We start from the raw sequence: 25,177 nt of genomic DNA, 5'->3' as shown, positions 1-25,177 counted from the left end.
TCTTCTTTAGCCTCCTTCAAGTCCCAGTTAAATTCTACATTCTACAAGCTTTTTCTGATCCTTCTTAATTATAGTTTATTATTTCCTTTATTAGTTTATTATTTATTTTTAAAACTTTTATTATTATAAACTATTATAAATGTTAATATATTATTATATATTATATACATTAAATTATTAAATATTAAAATATAAATTTTTATAAATTATAAATATTATAAAATATATTCTAATATATAAATTATAAAATAAATGTTATTATATTTATTATTTCCTTTATTATTTCCTATTTATGCTTTTATGGGTTGTTGGCGCATAGTTATTTGCATATTATTTCCCCCCATTGATTGTGAACTCCTTTAGAGCACAGAACTCCTTTAGACTACAACTTCAAACAAAAGGAAATGAAAGTATTTACTCTCAGAATTCTAGATTCCCCTTTTAACAAGGGCAAACTTGTGGTTTTTGTTGATCTATTATTGTGTAAAAAATACTTAGACACAATTCCTGCTTCCCAACTACCTTGCACTTAACATAGTAAAGATAGCATTCATTCACAATTCTGCTGAGAATGATATTCCAGGAAAGATGGTATTTGTAGCAAAGTCTGAACCTTACTCATACATGAATACCTACTTTCTAATGATCAGTCAACCAAAGTCTAGTATAGATCTATAAAACTGATTGCAGGGACAACATAAATAGTTTGATTTAAGCAGTTTCAGTTCTACACATTTAATTGATGATTTTAAAAAGGTATATATTAAAGTTAATATCCTGGTTTGCCTGGGCTTTCCAATGAACTTCTTCAACTTGTTTCTTCAATGGTGTTTTGTTTTTGGAGTAAAGGGGTACTGCTAGTATATCTCCTTAATTACCCCCTTAACTTTCCTACCACCCCAGAAAAACCTTCCTTTAAAAAAATTAAATGCAAATAAAAAATTTCACACATAGATCATGTATTAAAATATATGTGTCATTTGACATTTCTGTTTTATAGAAGGTGGACTATTACACATTTTACACATTCTATAGTAGAATTTCTTTTTTGAATGGAATTTCTTTGTCTCTCTATTGGGTTTTATTGGTAACATAAAGAAAGGCTGATGATTTTTGTGGATTTTATAAGCTATTACTTTGCAATGACAGGTTATTGCTTCAACAAATTTTTCAGCTAAATTTAAGGTTCTCTCAGTAAATCACTAAGTCATTTGTAAAAATGGTTATTTTTGTTTCTTGTGTCTATGCTTATTCCCTCAATTTATTTGTTTTCTTGTTGCCAGGTGTAGCATTTCTAGAACTTTGTCAAATAATAATGGCAATAATAGATATATTTGCTTTTCCCCTATTCTTGTAAGATTACCTGTATGGAGGTGGAGATCAAGCTGGTCTCAGGCATCCTGCGCAATTTGGGCCATCCCTCACACCAGTGTAGTGGCCAGCTATTGAGTTGAGTTTTCCAAGGAGTGCATGGCCAGGCCCTATCTCTCCATGGGGCAACCTAAGGGAATGGGTTCCATCACCCAGTTCTTTATTGTTGTTTTTTGATAGACCAGGGCTGGAATTTGGCTTTAGGATCTCATGCTGGTTTTCTACCTTCTCTGTTCAATGATTGCCTTCATATCCATTTGTGGATGCCCAAGCTAGTTTCCCTGCCAATGGCTGGCAATTGCTCCTCTCCCTATATCTGCTAGTTTCTGCATTTACTTGTGCTCATGCTGGCTTCCCTAGTGCAATTCCTCTCCCCACCTACACTGGTCTTTCTGTATAGTTCTGGATTAGATGAAGAAGATCACTTCTATTTTCTTTTTCAGTTTTCTATTTCATTTGTCTTTCTGTAGCTCATTTTAGATATTTTCTGAGGATTAATATGGGAGACTTCTACAACCTTTCATATCACCAACCATATCTTTTCACAGGAAGATGATAAGGATTAAATTGAGGTGAGGATTGCGGTGAGGATTAAAGGAACTTCAAAACCATAATATGATATATATATATATATATATAAAAACTCAGGGATCTATAGGTTTTAAAGGTTTACAAGGGCTTCCATTCAACAACGTCCTTAAGCTATAATTGTTACATGTCCAGAAAAAAAAGCTGCTATCCAAGTTTTACTCTTAACCTTTTTGCATAACATGTAAGAAATCATCTGAACACACAAGCCATAGTTTCTTCATTTGTAAAAATGAGAAGCTTCGCACTTGCACTATCTATCTCACATAGCTGTTGTGATTAAAGTGCTTAATATATGAACTGTTATGGTAATGAGAGCTACTATTATTGGAGACTTAGATTAGAGGTATTAAGGTCCTTCTACCTCTAATATTCAAATTCCACCACTATTATACAGAGTGAAATTTAATAGAATCAGAGACAGAAGAATCAACTGCATGGACCAGATTTATGACCAAGTATGGCAACTCTCAGGTTTTTATGTGGGATACATTCAGCATATAATGATGCTACTTGGCCCCTATTTAGGATCTCTTGGTGCCTAGTTCACAGTTAGAAATGCTGAAAATGTCTATAGATTCAATTCAAAATGGTCAAATGGTCAAAATGGAGAAGCAAGATATATCTTACCTCTGAATAATTTTTTTTTTTTAAAAGAAGCTAAAGAAAGAGGGGACTAAAGGTTTATATTATAGACTCTGACAGCTTGAGTCAAGGAGTTCATCAAAGTCCTCTGGCTTTTAACTCTCACAGCAAATTAGAAAATCTGATCTTGTACTGGCTAAGAATGGTCAGCAGTTTAGTCTGTGAAAGATGCCAAAATGGAAGCTATAATTATTAGTAACAAGCAGAAATTAACCACCTATCACAATGTCATTTTTAGCTGCCATCCAAATGATTTTAATGAAAAGATGGGTACCAAGAATCTAACTTGACTAGGGAGAGGTCCTGATTCATTTTACAACAACATAAACTATATTAACAACTGTAAAGGGCTGAAGCTTTTGAAACTCTCTTTGCACTGAGGTCCCTCTTAGCACTTGAGGCTAATTAGCAATTGGACAGTACTCTATTAATATATGCTTGGAGAAAGAATGGCCCCGCCTACTCTCTGTGCAAGTTTGATGTGTTGTATAGGAGATTGCATAATTAGGTGGGTGGAGTGTGACAGCCAGAGGCATTGCTGGCCGCATTCATGTTGCAATTGCTCTCACTTTGTATTGCCATTCCCCTTCACCTCTGCAAAGAATAAAGATAAAGGATTTTCCCTTATTCTGACTCCAGTTGACTTTAATAAACGCGGTCATCACAAACAACTATATTAACAATGAATTCTGTGTCTAACAGAAGAAATTAGGGTTATTCTTAGGGTTTCTCTGTCTTCAAATGATATATATGTCAACTCCCAGAGCTCAGGCCTCTTAATTTCTACTCGAATACTCTATTAAACTCCCATTGAGCAAATTACTTACTATTTTAATACTGTACTTTCAGTTTTCACTGTAGAATGAAAGGAATAGTCCCTGATCTTCTCTATCTCACAGGGGTAAGCAATCAAAGGACTTAAGAAAGCACTCTGAATTTTTTGGAAAATAAATTTCCACTCCTATAATGGAGAGGCACAATATTATGAATTCCCATAATCCCCCAGGAGGGACAATGGTGATAGAGTCTAACAACAAAGCAGAGTCTGAAGGGAAATAAAATAGAAAAGAGAAACAACAAGGAAAACGAAGATAATCAGCCTTCAATCAAGTACTTTTTTCTGGGTAACACACAACAAAGGAAGAAACTGAGTTGAGGGTGTATGATATAGTCTACTATTATATTCTCTAAGCACTGCTATAATTACCAAGACCCTAAATTTCTCTAAAGTTCTCAGCATTAAGGCTTTAAAGTAGGATTGAAGTAAAAAGGAAGACCCCTAGTGGAGTTGAGTATTGGTGCTGGGGATACAAAGATCTCCCAAAACAAGCAAACAACTTAAAAAAAAAAAAAACAACCAATCCAGTCCTTGCCCTCAATAAGCTTTCAGGTTATTTGGGGAAAGAAACCTGTATGCATGGATAAGTAAATAATCTACCTATGTAAATATCTACATATCCAATTGTGTCACATATACATATATATTATACACTATACTATGCACAGCTTATAGTATAACATTATACATATGAATAAAATGCAAAGTAATTTTGGGGGTGAGGGAAACACTAATAACTGGTAGAATGAGAAGATTTCTAGTAGGAGGTAGCACTTTGCTTTGAGCCTGGGAGGAAAAAGGACAAGTAGAGATAAAAGACTGGGTGTGATCTGGAACATGGGAGAAAAGTCAGGTTGGTATTTGAAACTGAGAGGAGGCAAGTAATATACTCATATTCCCAGACATACACCCTAAAAGCCAAGTACTCACTAGTAGTCAAGTTTCCCCCAAAATATGAACACTTTAGTTAAAGGGAATTTTGAATAAGGCCTCCAAATTCTCCATATCAGTGTTTTCCAAATTAACTTGGCCACAGACCATTTGGAAATTTTTAATATACTGGTGAAACCTCTAAATACTGATATGGAGTACACTATTTCCCAAAGCCTGTGGAGCATTCAGCTGACATAATGGGCAGCTGACATCCATTCTATTGCAGAATGCCTCAGCTGCCCTATCAAGGAAGTCTATTCTTCATTCTGCCCATCTTTCCCACATCCATTTATTTAGTCACCACAAAATGGGCTGGATTGGAAGCAAGATGTTAAAATAATGCATTATTTATTTAAGTGATTTGAGATTCACAGGAGAACCAGAACTATTGAGATATAAAACACTATCAGCATCTATTTATACAAAAGCCTGTAATACTTTTGTCCAAAACCAGGTTTTACATGAAACAAATAAGGAGTTTAAGAAAATTCTAAGTTAGTGATATTCTTATCTCTAAAAGACTGCATAAAAAAAATCTGTATTAAAAAAAGCTATTTACAATTACAGTTAACCATTACAATGAACTCAAAAGAGAGGAAATACCTCTGTTTCAAAACTTTCCCAATGACATCTTTATTCCAGAGTAAATTCCAAGCTCTCCCCTCCAAAATGGGCAGGTCATCACTTATGGGTCTGACAGTACATTTCAATCCAGGATTGTTCAGTGGTTACATTATTATAGGAATAACTAGGCTAGATATTAGAGGCCCATATTTTAAAATCAGGTTTCAAAGGGTTGGTGTGAATGCTTAGCTGCCTCCCTCCACACAAGTGATTCCCATTATTGCCAGGCCTACCTGCAATATGATTGAGTGACAGAATATCTATCAAACACTGGAGATCTAGGTTCAGCTACTTACCCTGTATAGAGAGCATTTATCCTAGAGTTAGCACACCCAAGTTCAAGTCCTATCTTGGATTTACTAGGTATATGATACTGGACTAACACCTTCAACTCTGAGTTTCAGGCTAATTATCATTAGTAAAATGGTGGTAAGAATACTCTCATCATAAATCCACTGGGCTGCTTTGTAAATCTCACAATGTGTGTGACCTCTCGTTACTGAATATCTCACTGCTGGATTCCTCTAAAAATGTGACTATTTTGGGGTCTCTATGTGTATGGCTGTGCGTGTACACACGTCTCTGCTCTGCATGCGCGCTCATCACACACACATACAGGAAGCAGAGCCAGGTGGTACAATGGCTAAAGCGTTGGGTCTGGAGTCAGGAAGAGCTGAGTTCAAATCTAGTCTCAAACACTTACTAGCTGTGTGATCCTGGGCAAGTTCCTTAACTTCTGTACACCTCCATTTCTTCAATTGTAAAGTGAGGATGATAATAGGACCTACCATAGATACCAATAGGACAATATCCCAAGTTGCTGTTGGTATCAAACTAGATACTATTAGTAAAGCACCTACCACATTGTCTGTCGCATAGAAGGTGCTTTATAAATGCTAAGTGTTAGATTAGATCAGCATATGCTGCCTTCATTCTTTTCTGCATTTATACTTTCAAAGAGTATTTGAAGCTTTCAAAATATTCTTAGTCTTCCAAGGAAAGCAATTGCTTTGAAACAGGAAAATAAATAAATAAATAAAAAATAAAAGCAATAATTCTGAAAAAGATAAAAATTAATCTTATTGGAATAAGGGTCTAAGGAAGAGTCTGAAATTACTATAGGAGTAAATAAAAGAAGTACTTATGATGAATTACTAAATATCACCAGTCTAGGAGAAAGGTCTGAACTCTTAATTCATTGGTTATATGGAACTAATTATGTGGAACCACTGTGTTCCACCTTGCTATGGCATATCCTCTGTTATCAAAAGTAAAGAGAGAGGAATAATGACATGAAAAAATACACATTTACAGATGATCTAAAAATTTTCAAACTTCTAACAGGTAGCTACAGATTAGTAGAGTCTTCCATCTTTTCTTTATCCTTTCCATGTCTACAGGCAGCTTAATGTAGCCCAAAATTAACTAAAATATGTGTCAGAAAAACAAGTTTTACCACTAACTTGAGTAAAAAAAAAATCTTCCTTTCTAAGCCTCAGTTTCCTCTCTCATAAAAAAATTGGTTGGCCTGATAATTTCTAAGATCCCTTCCAATTACAATGCTACATATCATTTTCTAATATGATATTAAACTTTTCTGAACTGAAGTGATGAGGAATACTAAGGAGAAGGGTAAAAATCAGAAGCAACTAAATGTGACAAACAAGCTAGGCATTGTTAACACCAAGACAAAAATGGATAAGTTCCTTTCTTCAAGGGGCTTGCATCTGTTTGGGAAGGATACAATAAGTGTTCAGATAAATAAATAAAAAGAAATTTAGAAGAAAGAGCACTAACAACTAGGAGGACTAAGGAAGCCTTCACAGAAGGCTGCAACCGAGTTGAATTTCTTGAGGAATAAAAGGATGTGCATGGTCCAGGACAAAGATCAGCAAATATGCCTGACTACCACATTACTAGGCATTGTGTTTGGTTATACATACTTCTGTCATAATGTGGAAGGCTACTGGGAGGTAACAATTTGTATTCTCCAAATGGAATGGGTCTATATAGATTACAGATCTGTGCATCCATAATAAGTGCTCTCAATTATGATGACATTATTGCTTGGCCTTCAGAAATCAGTGGAGTAACTCTTAAAGAATAGTATATGCCTACTGGCAATACACTGGAATGAGTGTCTCTGGATACTATTAAGACTGATTATAAAAAGAAACAAAAACTCCATATTCTGTAGCCAGAAGACATCATTAACATTTTAAATTAAAAAAAAAAAATTTTGTGTTTCATAATGAATCCAGTAATGTCTAACTTCAGTAATCCTAGCAATCTGATCCACTGATTCTCATATCTCTACCTTGGGAGCAGAATCTGGGAATTAATCTGTTGACTCTAGAAGAAAGGGGAAAAGTTGTTATGAGTTCAAATGTTGGAGTTCCTGTTCTTCTCAAGGCAAAACCGGTTTAGAGGCTTGGAGCCCTTCGGATGTCTCCAAATCCAAAGGTTCTGTCCTTCAGCCTCTGCCTCTGCTTTCTTCTGCCTCCAACCAAGACAGAGATGGAAGGTCTCTCTTATCTCCTTCTGGGGAGCCCAGCCACCAACTTGCCGCGGAGAGAGGGCTTCTGGCGTAGCTCCACTGAAATCCGTCAAAGTGTTCTCTGCACCAGAGTCGTTCCTCTCGAGTCCAGCGCGATCAGCCAGCCAAGAGGAAAAAATGTATTCTGCCATAGATCCCTCATCGCTGGCCTTTTATCTGCCTCTTCTGAGAGAATGGGATTATGGGTTTTCTCCCATAGTGCTCTCTGGCCCAATGAGTTTTAAGGGAGGTGTGGACTCCCTTGAAGTTAGAAAGTGTACTTTGTGAAGCTGGCATACTTATGGACTCCAATGAGTAAAGGTGTGAACACAAGCCTTGTATTGATTAGTTCTACTTAGTACCTTGTTTCAGGTTCTGGCCAAAACATCTTCTTGTAAGATTAGATCAACTCTAATTAGTTAGCAGTTAGTAAGGATTCCAACAAAAAGTAAACAGCAAGATTAAGAGATGCTTCTTCCTCAGCCAAAATGAAATAAAACTTACAGACTGGATGTAAACAGGATGAAGAATTAGTCCAAAAACTACTAGGGACAAGGGAGATAAATAACTCAGGCAGAAGGGAAGGGGAGCAAAGGTTCTAGATAAATCACAATTTGATAATTAGCACCCATCAAGAGTGCCCAGGCTCTTCAAGTACTTCATTTGTCCATCAAATAATTTATTAATTTTCCATGAGTAACAAGTAATAAAAAGCAAACACCACAAGTCACAGATGCTGATTTTAAGCAAGAGAAATAAAATATGCTTTGTTTCTCAAACTTTTGGTGTTCTGAAAGATACTTTAAGTACAACCTAGCCTTAAAAAAACAAACTATACAAATATGGGCTATTATTAACAATCTCATATAAATGAGGTCCAGGTTTCTCAAATAAAAATGTAAAGCCCTATTATACATGACAGATATAGAGTTGGAAGGGACTTCTGAAACCATCTAGTCCAACCCCCTCATTTTACAATGCCTTTCCTTGCAGGTTAAGTGACTTTGCCAAGTTCATGCAAAACAAATGAGAAGTACCTCTTAAGTCCTCTGACTCCAGAGGCAGGGCTTTTTCTCTCTGTATCCTGCAGCAGAGGTGATACCCATTTCCAACTTACTGTAGCATTAAATAGGGATTTGGTGCATGGCCAAGCCCCAGACTGCCTTTGCTCAGCAGGGAGGGAGGGGTAGCAGTGGGGCAGTGCTGGTCATTAAATCTTACCTGCATGGAGCCAAATCTGGGCCAGCGTCATCCAGGGGTGTAAGGGCCCTTGCTTAGGGGCACTGCTCTGCAAGGACGAAGCCACTTCGGAGAGGGCCTGCTCCACTCTGGAGGCTGCTATGGAGGTGGCATGAACTGAACCTGTGAAAGTAAGTCCAAAAAAAATCACAGGAGCAAACAAACTCCAGCAAACTCCCAGCCCCCAGCTGCCATATACCACAGTGCAGACTTTCTAGGAAAAATTATTTCTAAGATCAAGGTCTTAACTGTTGAACATAGCTTTGCAGCACAGCCTTTATCCTTTGGGTCTTGAAGGGAATGTACCAGGGAGAAGCAACCACCTTAAGAATCTTTCCTTGTGAGGACTTAATCCAGAATTACAGGATTTAAAGATAACTCCCCCTCATTTTGCAGATGAAGACTCTGGGCCTGAAGATGGGAAGGGGCTCGTGCAAGGACATCCAGAGAGCAAAGCAGCTGAGTTAGTGTTGGAGGCTGAGATTCCTGAATATAAATTTCTTTCCCCTGGCTGAAGTAGACTTGCTCACCATTTCTGAAATCAAAGCTGGGCCAGGGCATTTGTGCACTTTGCACAAGGCCTAAAAATTTACCTATTCAGTGTTATTCTTCACAAGAGGCTTTAAGCCTTTCCTGGAATACATACCATTTATCACAAAACAAATATTCATGAATCATGGAGAATAAAATTTTCTGGCATCAATATTAGTTGCAAATACTGCATATCTATAATATTCAGAAGTGTCCACAAAGTCAATGCAATGTACCTGAAGCAGCTACTCCCATAAAAAATCACTAATAATTCTCAATCTCTTGAAACTAAGAGGTCTACATTCACTTGGCCAGCTTGCGGCTAGGTTGGACAAGGCCTCTCCTCTAGGCCCCTGCATTATACAGATTGGCTTAAACACTATGAGCAGCAATGCTTTTTGCACTGTGTGCAATCAAATGACTATTATTAAGGCTAATAATAGATAGGGGTGGGGGCAGCGGGAAGAGTTAGAACAAAAATATAAGGCTCAGAAAGTTATCCAGTTCAGAAAATACAATTAAGTTGTACTGCCCATGATAGGGGCTAATGAAAAGAACTGAAATGAAAATGTTTTCTACTCAAAAGAATAATTACATAGAAAACAAAATGGCCAATTTGTCTCGAGTTAAACTAGTAAGGATTAGGAGGACCAATAATTTCTCTTTGCTCCAGGATAAGTATGATTTTTTTCCTTTATCCATTTATTGAGATCCACCTGACAAACCACCAGAATCACCATCAAGTGATAAATTCTTTTGGCCACAGCAATCATGAAAGTTATCTACTTGAAACAGACAAGCTGTCATAGACACTGCTGATGGAAATACTTAAATTCCTGAAATCACCAACTCTTTGAGTATTGAAATATAATTGGAAAATGACACCAAACACAGGACTATGTTAACGCTATGAACTGAACAAACTTTTATCTCTGTTACCTGATTTGGAAAAAAAAGTTTCAGAATGCAGAGAATAATTTTCAACTCTGCCAAATTTTAAAATACTGTTAATATTAAATATTTTTTTTAATACTAAGTAATTTTTTTTTAACATCTCAAGCCTAATTTAGCCAGATACTAGTCTCAGATCCTAGTTGTTTGATCCTGGGCAAATCATGTGATCATTTTGCATCTGTTTCTCCATCTATAAAATGAAGAGATTAGAATGAATGGCATCTAAATTTACTTCTAGTTCTTATTTTATAGTTCCATGAACTTTTGGAGAGTCAATACAGCACAGTGACTGGAATGCAGACTGGGCCATTTCATATATTTGGATTCAAATCCTGCTTGTGCAACCATGGGCAAGTCACTTAATCTCTATGAACCTTAGTTTCCCCATCCATAAAGAGAATAAAGCCACAACAGCTTTCTCGTAGAGTTGTTGTACAGATCAAATTATATAACATAGAGAAAGCATTTTGCAAACCTTAAATTCCAATTTAAATGTCAGCTTTCATCAGTTTTCAAGGTTGAGGATATGTGGATATATGTGTTTATCTAAGAAGAGATGACCATTTCATTACTACTAAGAAAGCCAGATTCTCTCCCAAGGTACAAGCTATCCTATTAAAATTCAGCACTTTGGAATTTTTTTCATATCATATCATATATATTATTCAACATCTTAGTACTGCTCTAACTTCTAACAATAGCTACTGACAGACATGGCAGTGCAAGCCTGTACTTCCTGCTACTAGGAAAGCAGAGGTTTTCCACTCAAGCTTAGGGAGTCCTGAACTGCAGAAGGGTTAAAGCTGATATGATATCCATACCGAACCTGGCACCAATCAGTGGTGAGTTTCCAAGAGTGGAAGACCATCACCTTGCCAAAGGAGAGAACTGTCACAGGCCAGAAAATTTAAAGGTAAAGTTTTTGTGCCAATTAATAATGGAACAGGCTCTTTGAGTGGTTAATGCACTTTTAGAAGGACAAGAAAGTAGAGAAAGGGGCAGGGAGACAGGGAAGAATGTATATATAATATGAATGTATATGTACACACATACACACATATATATACTTGTGTAATCTGCCTTAATATATGATTTATTTAGGTCTAGACAGCAATACTCTCTTTAGTAAGAAAACATTAGAATGAGAAAAATCATTTGAATAAGAAAAAGTTTTGCTAAATTTAAAAATATATACGTTTATAGAGCAATGCAAAAGTAAAAAAAAAAAAAAACATACATTTTGATCCTGATATTAAAATTCAATCCTAAATATATTGCAAAAAATTGCAAAAAGGATTCTCCTATACAAAAATATACTTGGTTGTTTTATGTGGAGCAGCAAACAACTACAAACAATTTGTACATTCAATGGATGGGAAATGGTTGAAGAAAGTATAGCATATTCATGAAATGGGACATGAAGGTGCTAAAAAAAAAAAAAACAATTTTAAAGACTATAAGGAATATGGCAGAAGTTACCTGATATTAAAGTGAGAGTTATCTAAAATTATATAAGTGAGATCAATAGAACCAAAGTTGTATAAATATTGACTAAATAATCTCTTTTCTGTGTGTATACATATATACACACACATATAAATGTATATATACACTCACACATACATAAAAAAAAAATCAAAAGCTATTTGGATCTTCAGATAAAGACGAGAAACACACTTTAACTGGTTTCTATTAATCTGTTTGGTTCTATTTTAATAAAATACTTTATGATACTTAAAATATTTTAGCTTTTTAAATAAATCTATGATTATGTGTTTTTATATTACTAGTTTATGATAAAAATTTTAAGGTGCATGTTTTTCCAAAGAGTCCATGAATCTTTAATTTTGTAATCCTATGGTCTATACTAGTTATATGATTTTTCCAAAGAATTTAAGCACTAAACATTCAAATATGCCTATATCTGGATGTTGTTAATAAATACTTTTATTATTAAGTTTGCTGGCTTTCCAATGCATAAGTACACAACTAAGGAGCAATAAGCATTGAATATTCACTCAAGGCAAAATAAGAAACATTTTTCAGTTAGAGTCCATTCACTCCATTCTATCTCATCTTTTTCTTTTGGTGTATAAGGCCCAGGAAAATCATTTATAAAAACTGTAAGACTTCCAAACATTTTCTATTAGTCTTCACTGTTTATTTGTTGAGAAAATTATGTTTATTTTCAGGGACTGTTCAGGTCCTGTTTTTTTTTTTTTTTTAAACGCATAATGAACTAGCAAATCTATCCACTAATTACGGCCACAAATGTAAACAAACACCAATGTGTCAGTTATAAGTCAACTAATTTCAGTCTATGATGGGCATAAATAAAATTCAATTTCCAAATTTAGCTAATGTAAAAATGAGCAAGAAAAAAAAGAGGGAGAGAGAGAGAGCTTGCTTCTTAACTGGGCTTAGTTCCCAAATGCTGAAAGCACTAATTAAGGCCACTAATTATACTAATATACAAGTTTTTTTTGTTCTTCTAATGCAAACCTAAGCCATACCTCTCTGAATAAAATAGACATTAGCCATATTTCAGACACATTCACTAACAAAGATAAATATGTGGGTGTGACACAGATATCTGGGTACATCCAACAGATAGAGTCTTCAATATATGCAGTTCAAGAATGGGATGAATCCCTGATATGATGGAACCCTAAACAAAGCATCTACTTACATTTAGGGAATGCTGCCTAATTGCTTTCTGTATGTGTACAATCCACTGTTCAGGGAACATCTATCTTCATGGATCAAAGAAACTCAGGTCTTTAAAAAACAAGCGTTAGCCAGTACTAATGATCTGGATATCTGTGACACACTATTTGAGGGCCTTATTAGATATTGGCCAACGGTATATGAAAAGAATAATAATTCTCTAAATAGACAACTACTCTTATTATCAATGATCCAATATGCCACGTGAAGTGAGAGAGCCCATGTATTTTGAATTATGCAACAGAACACTGTAGGTAATCAAATATCTATTACTTCTAAGAGTAATAATGACAGTGTTTTCCTGTTAATATCAACTGTGCTCAGGAATTACTAAAAGCTGAGACTGATATTTATGACTTCAAATGCAATCCCTTTTTAATGTTCTTTATAAATAGGAGTTCTCATAATTGTTGATGTTTATCAAGTTCAGAATATATCTGTCTAATATGTATTTTTAATTTAAAAAAAAAACCTAATCATACTAAAAAGTACTCCCTACTTATCTTCAACATTTAGAATCTTTGGCTTCCTTCAAGGCTCAGCTCAACATCTACATCTTCAGTGAAGAATTCTTGCATTTCCCCAAATGTCAGCATTCTTGTCTTCCTCAAAATACCTTGTTTTATACAGATTTGTACATGTGCTGCACACCCTACCATCCCCAAGTAGAATATAAACTCCTTGAAGGCAGGGACAATTTTGGTTCTGATTTTGCATTCCCAGAGTACAGAATATTGCCTAGCATATAGGAAGGATGTTGAACCCAAAATTTAAAGCTAGAAAAGAAGAAAAGAAACAATCAACATAACATACACAACACACTTACAGGGATATACACCAATCTTATTATTTGATATAAAAATACTAGTTCTCTCCCTTTCACGACTAAACTTCTCCAGATCTGTGAAGGAGTGTCTTAATGGGATAGTACATACATTATATCAGCAATTGGTTAGGAGACGGAGAACAGACCTTAGTCATGTTCTGTCTCAGACACTTGCTATACATGCTCTTCAAATTTAATTCTGTATGCACTTGTGGGAAAATGTGCTCCAGAATCCTGGGGAATGCTTTTGTATCAATTGTACTTATTATATGCCAGCAAATGCAATTTTCTAAAAGACAATTAACAAATTCTGGCTACTTTATAATAAATGGAGACTCATGAGCTATATTATAATCTATAAGCCCCAACCCCTTTTAAACCTCAAGATTATGTTAAGAAAACTATAGGGAGGTTTCTTTAGTCAGCCACTTTCAGGCAGCTAACCTGATGGTGAAAGTTAAAAAGAACCACTAGAGGAGGTGCTAGGTACCATGGTGGCTGAATCATAAGGACCTGCCTTTGAATTTTGTCTCAGATCATTGCCTAGTATGGGTATGATCTTGTACAAGATACTTAACATTTCTGGCATCCTCAGTTTCTTCACCTGTAAAATGAGGAGTTGAATTCTATGATCCCATGATCTATGTGACCTTTGCAAGCCTGAAGGCACCATTAAGTTGCTTCCAAATCCTTTAGATTCAACAGGTTAGTCATGGAAAATGACTTGGATGAAGAGCATCTATTATTTACTTTACTAATTTGAGAAGTGCCTGTCTTGATAGCAACTATCAGTCCTGGGCACTGTTTGACAGCTGGTTCTATCTTCCTCCTCACTCCTCTTGCAGATTGATATTGGTATATACAATCTAAACATTATACAACAGGTTTGAATAGGAAAAAAGCAGCTGCTATAATGAGCTGAACTGAGAGTTGATGCAGGTAGAAGAGAACAAATACTGAAATGTGGCACAAACCTCTCAGATTAAATTGCCACCTCTAGACAGGAGGAAGGTCATGAAAATACCACTGAGCAAGAGTGCTCAAGGTCTCTATTTTGTGGGAACTGCGGCCCTCTCCTCCTCCCCTAAATACTCAAAGTTCCTTCTCAGTCTAGACTCATAGTGATACTGATTCTGATTTGGAGGAAGACTGCCACCTACTGAATTATCAGTGCCACTCCCTGGAACAAAAAAGGGCTTTCATCAGGCAGCCCTTCCCTGATTGGACTCCCCTCCCCCCATTCCCATCATGGTATAGGAAGGAAAAAAACTAACCAGTGAAGAAAGTAGAGAAAGAATTTCTACTGACACCCTGGAAGACCTATAGGAAAAGTGGTCTGCCTATTGTTCAGATACTATAGTCCAAGAATCACCATGCTACACATCAAAAATTGGGCAAAAATCTTTACCATCAAGTCTGTTTACAAATGACCCACCTAATAGTATAATTAACAGGTTGGCTTTTCTGATAGCTTTAAGTGAATTCTGCAACTCCCCTGATTTTTCTCTTTGATTTTTAGCATTTATAAAATTAATAGTTTTGCTTTTATCTGTAGAATATTTTAATATGAGGTCAAACTCGATTTTCTATAGATTTTTAAGGTTTGCAAATTACCCTATTCACAACACCCTGTGAGGCAAGCAGTGCAAACTGAACTGACCAATTTTGTAGATAAGGAAGTAAGAATTCTGGAAGTTAAGAACTACATCCACGATCATTATAGCAACTTTTGTCTATGACTCTATTGTCCAAGCATTGGTTAAAAAAATACACACAGAGAAAAATCAAGTATGTTTTAAAGAGTTTAACAGGGATAGGAACTAGACTTGTGATTTTATTGGGACAGGAACTATCAATGAGGAAACTGCCTTTACCAATGTGGGTCAGTGACTTTGATAGTCTAAAAGAGCTTCTTTGAACACTGAATAGGATTACTAATTTGCCCAGGTCACACATTCACTAAGAGTCACAGGAAGAATTTGAACCTAGTTTTTCCTGACTTTAAGATCAGCTCTTTATCCACAAAGTGATGATGCCTCTTTGAGTTATGAAAAAAGAAAAAAAAAGTTCCATTAGGAGATCATCAATTTATTATACCTGGGAATCTGGATTTTGGCTCACTTCACAGCATCTGGAATATGTGAAATTGCCACGTGTCTTATATGAGAAATGAATAAGCATATGGACATATATTCTCATGTGCTTGTGCATTTATCACAAATGTTTCTTCCATCTTAACTCTGGATCAGAATCCTACCTTTAAAAAGTATGTCACTAGAAATATAAAAATACTTTACAGTACTGCAGTCCCCCTAACCCTTAAATGATTAAAAATTACCTATCTATAGTTTCCTTATTCTTCACTTTCTACAAAGCTATGGACTAATATAAAACAATTCAAAAGGAAAAGGCAGCTTCATTTCTTAATGTTGCTGAATATTAAATAACAGTAAGAATGACTCAGCACTGTCAGCAAGCTCTGATCAGAACATTTGGTTTTTAAAAGGAAAGACATTTCTGGTTCTTAATACCATGCTTGAATTCTAAATCATACCATCCTTATGATACACTAACAAACAAGTTAACAACTTTCAGTTATCACACATGTAACCTATCCCAATAATTAAAATCAGATATGAAAAAAAAAGGAATTAGAGGACTAGGGGGCCATTTTTTTGGGGGGGGAGGGGTAATTCAAGAGAAGGCTCCATCTGCAGATGAAAGGCTAGTATTCTTCCATGCTCTAGGACCAGGTTAACACTTATGCCTTTTTCTTATTCATGACCTTGTGATTTTCTTCTGTTTCTACTTTAAGGACAGGAGAGAAACACCTCCCTCTTTATTATAGGACCCAGGCAAGGTTTATGAGGAGGAAACATTGTAGCAGTGGGGGTGATATTTAATCACTACAAGGTCATTTAATCACTACAAGGCTGCCTTGGCAGCCTACATGTCTTAGGTGTCTAATTCAGAAAGAGTTAACATGAGCACAACCACAGGGAACCAATAAGGTTCAAGGATAGGATTTGCCTTTTAGTATATTTATGGGCATTTATGAAAAATGCCACTGGCTCAAGAAAAGAAATCAGGTGACAAATGCCATGACAATGAACCCAATCATGGTGTTTTCTTTGGTGAAGTCTTTTAGAAAGTTATTTGGTCAGTGGCTATTATGCTTCTCCTCCACATAGCCCATCACCACTATGTCAACAATTGAGATCAAACCCATGGACCCAAACCTTAGGAGATCATGATTTCCAAATAACTATAGCATATCAAATGCACAATTCAATTTAAACCTTCAGGTTCTCTCTCCTCCTAGAAAGTGAAAATTTTTTAAAGTTCAGTTTCAAGAAATCATCCCATTGAGAAAAGGAAGAGATCTGTATGTAACTAAAACCATGCAAGGCAAAAGGTACCATGCTTCAAATTTCTGATGTGCCAGTATCAAACAGCAAAGCATTTAACAAAGTCATTCAGAAAACATGCAGGAAAATTAGTTATGTATGAATGAGCTACCAACATGGGCTTTAAGCACTAAAAGAGACAGTATCTTCTGTCTTCAGAAGGACTACAATGGGCAGATGCTTCCATTTACATGTAAATACTTCATACTAAATATTTATATGACTTTGTGCTAGGACAGATCCTTTCCCCGGTCACATTACTATTCTCTTCAAGAACAAGAAAACAGGTTTTTTGTTTGTTTTGTCTTCTCTTTCTGGCTTTTAAAAAATAAATAACAAAGAAAGACAAATCCATGATTAAAGGTTTCTAATCCAAATGTTAACTTAATTTTGGTGCTGTCTATTATAGATTCATAAGTTTTCTGATGTGCAACTTGAAAGTAACCTAACCAGAAGAGAGAATACTAGTCCCAGTATCAGAAGACCTTAATTTGAATCCATCTCTTGCTACTGTCATAAATGGAGCAAGCCTCCTTACCATTCTGAGCATTAGAATTTCTTGAACTGGTGTGCTGCTAATGACACGTCTGTCTTATACCTTATATAGGTTATAAGAAAAGCACTTTATAAACCTAAAATGCTAGGGGGAAAGTAAGCTATTATTGGTAGTCAAAGGAATATTTAACATTTCATTTTCCAATCAAAATTATTTGAGATTTTGATAGGGAAAAATATTTCATTTGAAAGATACTGTGTAACTTTGATATTCATTCATTCATTCAACAGATATTTCTTGAGCGTCTAAGTGAAAGGCCCTTTGCTAAGCATAAGGAAAGGGATACAGAGATACTTAACTATTCAAAATGTAGTATATTGGTAGAATAAAAAAGTCACCAGGCCAGAATTGGAATTGTTCATTTTTAGATCCTGGAACAATTTTACATATTTGAATTAAAAAAAAAAAAGACTATAGCAGGATCATACAAGCAAATACAAGTTTATTAATCATGTTTTTAATTACAACACAAAATGTGGCACTTATAAAAAGCCAAGTCAATAGGAAAATATTAATCATAATGGAAAGAGGAAAATTAATATCATCTTACTTTTTGGCTTCTCAATTTTATCTTGGGCTCTGATTTATTCTACTATTGATCTGTTTTTCTCTTTCTCTTCTTGGGCTGTTCATTCTCAAAGAATGATTATCTCATTGGCAATGACAAGTTTCATGAGGAAGGCAGTGGTTTCACTGGAATCAATGGTATGGAAAATCGAGGCAAGAAGTTTATTCTCAGTATACCTCTACTCAATGTTTTCTTCAGGAATAAAAGAAAAATAATTATTAGAAGATTATGAAGTGTCCTTAAAAATCAAATAGGCTTTGCTTCATACTATGTATTTCTGAAAATTTGCAAGTTAAATTGAATTTGGAGAACAAATACCTTAGGAATACCAGGAAAGCTATATTTAAGGAAGCCTAGTATTTTCTGCATAGTCTGCTGAATGAATGATGAAAGAAGACCTAAAGGTATATCTTTTTTTATAACAAGGATACTTTTTGTAATGATTTGTATTAATGCAATAATTTACAACTTCAGAAATATCTTTTTCTAAATACAGATTTTCATGTTGTTAATTGGAAATTGAAGCACTATAATTTTACAAGTGAAAAAGAAAGTACTTTTAGAGTTGCATTAATTATTGCAGACCATTAAGACATATTAGAGGGCTAAACACTACCAATGATTTGAAAGAGATAATATCTCCCCTAATACACTTACCTACAACTGAGGAGATTGCTTATCACCACCAGGATTTAGCAGAATACAAATTATGTTCCACTTTCAATTTTAAGAAAATTACTAAAATACATTTTTCTGTGATCAGAACAAAAATTCAGAGTCAAAGGATATTAAAGATAATTTAATCCAGCACCTTCATTTTAGGCAAGAAGAAATTTGAGATTCAGTGGAGTGAAATAACTTGACCACAAGCATGAGCCTTCTAACTAGTGCTTTTCCCACTAAACCAAACTATCTACTTTTTTCCTTAATATGCTTCTTTGTAGTCCTTGACAAAAGAATACTGCCTCTTCAATAATTAAACTCAAGCAAGAGATGAGTGCTTTCCCATCTTGTAATAAAACAGCCCTTGGGGTGACTAGATGGCCAAACATGCTCCAGCCTTGCTTTACACACTGTGCCAATTGCTCACAACCCATCAACCACAATAGAAAGAGACATTCTGTGGTGAAGGAGGGAGGTGTGACTGTGGGAAGGAGGAAAGGAGGCCTAAAAAGGTTAATAGATCTGTAAGCTACTTACTAACTGAAAAAAGGGAAGAAAAACCATGAACGTATGCTTCTGGAGAGTTGCCTTGAAATAACAAATCAAACCACAAATTAAAAACAAAACAGTTAAATTAAAAACAAGAAAGCAAATCAATTTCTGATAACCTTCCAACTGTTAAGTCTTGTTTTGATTCAGATTTTCAAATATGTGTATTTTTCTCACACATTTCTTAACTAAAGAAAGGTTGCAGGACATTTCCCTCCCAGTTAAAAAGTTCACATGATACTGACATTCACAAAATGTATTTGATTTCCAGGAAAATAAACTGTCAAGGGAATAACAAAAACAAAACCAAAACTAGCTTTTAAATCTTTTTTTAAGTAAGCTCCATTCGTGGGCCAGTAGTTACAAGTGTTAATATTAAAGGCAAAATGGGGGAAAAAACCAATGAAACTTTGAATCTGAGATACTTGTTTATCCTGAAAGAAAGGTTTAGCGATTCAGCTTCATTGTTTCCTATCAAGTGTGAGAGACATTTCATTTCAACATGTAATGGAGAAAAAACACTCGTCCTACTCTATCCTGTCTTTTAAAGCAAAAACCCTAAGTCTTAGAAGCCAGTCTTTCAACTGACACATCCCCTTGTTAGTGATTAGAAAAATTGACCAGAGGAATGACTCAGACAGCTCCACAAAAACAACAAATATTTGAGCATTGGTCTTGATGTACTGAGTACCACAATGATCAGAAAGTCTAGAGGAAGTTCAATATGCTAACAATTTAGTAATTAACCTGTTGTCAAGTGTGTAAAGGAAAATCACAAATTCAGAATTCCAAAGTTACAGTGAAAACAAAAGCTTCTTTGGGTACCCAATATCATAATTATTTTCATAGCCTTATACTAGATAATGATTTTGATGAGGTTCATGATAAATGAAGGGATGACAAAATATATCAGGCACAGTAAAATGTAGTCTTCACTTGGGATCAGGGTTGGACTAAGCTAATTCTGTAAAAATTGATTTTCTGAGGAAAATATTTGGAGATTTGCCTTAAGATATATATATATATATATATATATATATATATGTATATGTATATATATATACACATATATATATGTATATATATGTATGTATATGTATGTATATGTAAATATTGTAACTGATGGATGATAAAACACATACTGAATTTTTTTTCTTTATATCAGTGAATTAAAAGATACAAAAAAGTCAAGAATTATATGAATGCATTAAAATATCTTTTGAGGGATCTCCATCAGAGCCTATCACTTCATAAAACTACCTTTAAAGTTAAAAGCAGAATTCAAACACTTAAAATAGATAATTGAGACAAATGGATTTCTTGATTTGAACTATCTAGATAATAATTTTTTTTTTTTTACTTTGTGTATATGGAATAATATAATAGGTTAACCATTCAGAAGGTGGAAAACAGATATCTCTGTTTTAGAGAAAATAATTCTCTACTACTGAAGCATCAGTTAGAGTCTTCAATTCAGTAGGCATCTTAAAGATGGAAAGAAATAGTTGTGCATTATGGATCCTTCAATGAAATTCTTCAGTAATATTCAATGTGAATGAATGGTAAAGAAATAGGTAAAAGGAAACTTGGACAAACACCACTAATGAAAATGTTATATCTTTACATGACTACATATAATGATAAATCATTACCCAAAGCATTTTATTTTAAACCACAGGTAACTTTCCTCATGGACAGTGCCTGTCTAGCTCAAATTTTTCTTTTATTTCAAAATTAATAAAAGCAAGATTAAACTAGAATAGTGATTCCTTTAGAAGAAGCTGGTGGTACAGTGGCCAGAGTGCCAGACCTGGAATGAGGAAGATCTGAGTTCAAATCTGAACACTGATGTATGACCCTGATCAAGTCATTTAACCTGTTTGTTTCAGTTTCCTCAACTATAAAATGGGGAAGATAATAACATCTACCTCTCCGGGTTGCTGTGAAGATTAAATGAAATCATATTTGTAATAAGTGTTTAGCACAAGTACTAGAACATAATAGGGGCTATATACTTATTACATCTCACATTCAAATCCCTATACTCATTACTTTCCTATTAACCCAGCATAGTTTCACAATAAACATCCTAACTTTGAAAACAGAAAGCAATTCAGAGGTAACAAAATGACTCCTGAAAATGTCACTATGTTTCTAAAATTAAAAGTGAAAACATTAATGATATTTTGCCCTCACTCTAATTTCAGAAGAACAGCCTAGAAAGATTCATAGGCTCTACCTTAATTGATCAAAGATGGACAGAAGCAGCTACACCCAGAGAAAGAACACTGGAAATGAATATAAACTGCTTGCATTTATGTTTTTCCTCCCGGGTTATTTATACCTTCTGAATTCAATTCTCCCTGTGCAACAAGAAAACGGTTTGGTTCTGCACACATATATTGTATCTAGGATATACTGCAACCCATTCAACATGTAAAGGACTCTTGCCATCTGGGGGAAGGGGTGGAGGGAGGGAGGGGAAAAATCGGAACAGAAATGAATGCAAGGGATAATGCTGTAAAAAATTACCCTGGCATGCGTTCTATCAATAAAAAATTATTTAAAAAAAAAAAAAAAGATTCATAGGCTCTAGAGGGTCTTGAATACCCAGTATTGGACTTGAGAAAGGCACCTTGCATCTTGGCTTTTAGAAAGTACTTTAAATACTGGATATAACAGATAAGCATCTATTATGCAGATTTTCCAAAGGTGCTCAATACACTGATTCCTGTTTACTGATGTAACTACCAACTTTTCCAAAAAAGGGACTAGCCATCTAGAACTCTGTGTTTGCATATGTACTTCTGTTTCCCTGCCGTTCTTTCTATTCCCAACTTCCTGACATTTTAATGAGCAGAGTTTTCCTCAACTTTCTCTGTATTACTGTATGTTCATTAAACACAGCTTATCAGTCAGAAAGATTATCAGAAAATAAAACTCCGAGCAAATGAACAGGAATGCCAAAAACATTTTTACAGAGAGAGGGTTTCCGGTGAGGGGCTGGGTCACTGACTGAATAAGCTGCCCTGGGCCGCACAAAAGTGTCAGGTTTGGGATGATAATGAGGAAGATGAGTAGATACAAACAGGTGAAGAGGAGATTCTGTTCTTGAAAGAGAAGAGGAGGAGGAAGAGGAATCTGACACTATAAAAGCAAGAGAGAAAGAAAGGATAAAGGCAAAAACAAACAAACAAAACACAACCCCACAAATAAAAACAATGCCAATTCCTCAAAAATACACAAAAAACGGGTGGGGGGATAATCTACAAACATAATTTAACATACTCAAGGAATGCTGAAAATCAAATGAGGTAATGTAATATACATTCAATTCTAGTACCAGACAACAGAATAGCATGCAAGGAAAATGAATAATTTTTAAACAATGATTGGGGGTAAGTAAATCTATATTGTTTGATCTACAAGAATAAAAAAAGGAAAGGAAATTTACCAAAGAAAAAATTCTTGCAAAACTCACTAAAAACAAAACAAGTTTAATTTAGGAAACTTTAGAATTAATTCTTGGATAAACTTGCTGTGGGTTTTTAAATTTTGTAAAATACCATCAAAAGAATCAAAATTAAATGTCTTAAATGTCTCTTCAACAAGTTAAATGGTATAAAGAAGATCATCAAGAATATAAATAACAGTAGTGAGAACCAGAAACAACAGATCATCTGAATAGAAGATTCACAAACTCAAGATAATAAAAGAACTAAATAAAGTCAGGTCTCCAGTGTATTGTGTCTACTATCTAATGAGGATTTATATAAAGCAAAGGACAAGAATAGGGAGGATGAGATAGAGGATGCGATTTTGCAACAGTGGTAGTCATCAATACAACTACAGATATCACTGAAGGCTCAATGTAGAAAATAGGTTGCATTTATATAGTTATTTTGATTGTCATGTAAATGAAAGCTGTTGAATCCCAAGTTAGCTTTTCTAAGAAGAACTTAATGAAAATTTCACATTTAGAAGGTATTACCAAATACAATGATGAATCAAATAAATATCACATAGATTGGACCACTAAGTTTTCTAGAAGAGCTAATGACTAGATCCATTTGGGATAGAAGGTATTCACAGAATTCCATGTTTCATTTGATGATTGAATAACAACAATAAGGTTTAGATCTTGCAGATTTCAATACAAGATGTTTCCACAAAGGGACAAAGCTCTTCAATTTAAAATTTGTTTCACCTAGAAGAGATTGTCTGACAACAATCTACTTTCCATTAAAAAAAAAAAAATCTAAACATCCCAGATCCTGTTTTGAAAGCAAAAGGCAGAAAACTTTTGTTTGAAAAAAATCTCTTTTTAAGAAGCTACCAACTTATTCCAACAAAACAACAATGACTCATAGCTTCAGAGAATCAAGGCTGTCACAAAATTTTGTCTTTTTTGTGAGCTGGGGCCCACCTGAATGTAATGATGGGAGATAATGAAAATGGCTAAGGTGAAGTGGAGTGTTTATTTTTAATAATTTATTGGTATTTTATTTTTAAATTCTCCACTAAAGAAAATCTACATGCAAGTGCAATATTCACTGTTATTTTTGACTTAATTAGGCCGTAGGTACCAAGAGTTCTTCCATATACAATCCCAAGTACAAAATTTTAAAAATACACACACACACACACACACACACACACACACACACACGCCATGAAAGTCATCAACAATTGTTTTAAGGAATATAAATCTGTTTTTAAAAATGGTCAAGATAACCTTTGGTTTCAAAAAAGACTCTAGATCATTTATATATGCCTTTGGAAAATAGATGTATTCTAAATTATTTTTGCCTTCCTAAGTTCTTAAGTTTGTTGTTGCTGTTGTTTGTTCAGATTTGTATTTACAATTAACCTGCATAAGTGAGCAAAACATAAACTGAGTCCCAGCAGGGAAATAATGACTATATGCTGGATAGTGAGGTCCACAATTTAAAATATATTGTAATTCACAAATTATGTATCCCATTTATATCCATAATCATGAACTGACTATATGAATATCATATATAAAATGTTTCTCTGGAGTACTTAAATGTATATACTAGAAGAAGGACAACTCTTTTAGGTTTTTATTTATTTTTATTTGAGCATCAATCCCATACATGTAACTAGGTAGGTCACAGCGCCTAGAGAAAACTAAATTTGGAGTTAGGAAGATCTGAGTTTAAATCTAGACTCAGATACTTATTAGCCGAGTAACCCTGGACAGGTTATTTTAACCTCTGCTTGCATCAGTTTCCTCATCTGTAAAATGTAGATAATAATAGCATTTACCTCCCAGGATTATTGTCTGGATAAGATGAAATAATATCAGTAAAGCATTCTGATATCCTTAAATCACTATTAAAAAACTATTATTATTATTATTAGGTAGCCATAGACTTTGTCCAGAAATATATGCTCTTTAAAAAACAACCACAACACAACAATTCAGAGATATTTTATTTCCACTTCTGTCTGATCTTCCTGAGTATTACAAACACCTAGATGTAGAAAAGCCACTGCTATTCAAAGGAACTTTAGCATATATTCTTTGGTAAAGTAAATCACTTTCTGCTAATTTTTCTATTTTGTGTATTCTGATTTTCCTAACTAGTGTGTAAG

General features: G+C 34.7%; 1 protein-coding gene across 11 annotated transcripts in view; it reads right to left on the bottom strand.

Moving 5' to 3' along the window:
* TTC7B (tetratricopeptide repeat domain 7B) overlaps positions 1-25,177 on the bottom strand; it is a 327,704-nt gene that overhangs the window by 79,072 nt on the left and 223,455 nt on the right. For 7 of the 11 annotated variants that reach the window (XM_051977396.1, XM_051977400.1, XM_051977401.1 and 4 more), the window contains 3 exons: positions 22,535-22,702; positions 19,544-19,594; positions 8,757-8,897 (listed from right to left, as the gene is read on the bottom strand). In XM_051977396.1, coding sequence (XP_051833356.1) covers positions 8,757-8,897; positions 19,544-19,594; positions 22,535-22,702 — 360 coding nt within the window. The remainder of the gene's footprint in view (positions 1-8,756; positions 8,898-19,543; positions 19,595-22,534; positions 22,703-25,177) is intronic. The other 4 variants (XM_051977402.1, XM_051977403.1, XM_051977404.1 and 1 more) reach the window with 2 other exon arrangements.

This window comes from Antechinus flavipes, chromosome 2, assembly GCF_016432865.1.
Source record: "Antechinus flavipes isolate AdamAnt ecotype Samford, QLD, Australia chromosome 2, AdamAnt_v2, whole genome shotgun sequence".
NCBI lineage: Eukaryota > Metazoa > Chordata > Mammalia > Dasyuromorphia > Dasyuridae > Antechinus > Antechinus flavipes.
This window is presented reverse-complemented; position numbering and strand designations above follow the sequence as displayed.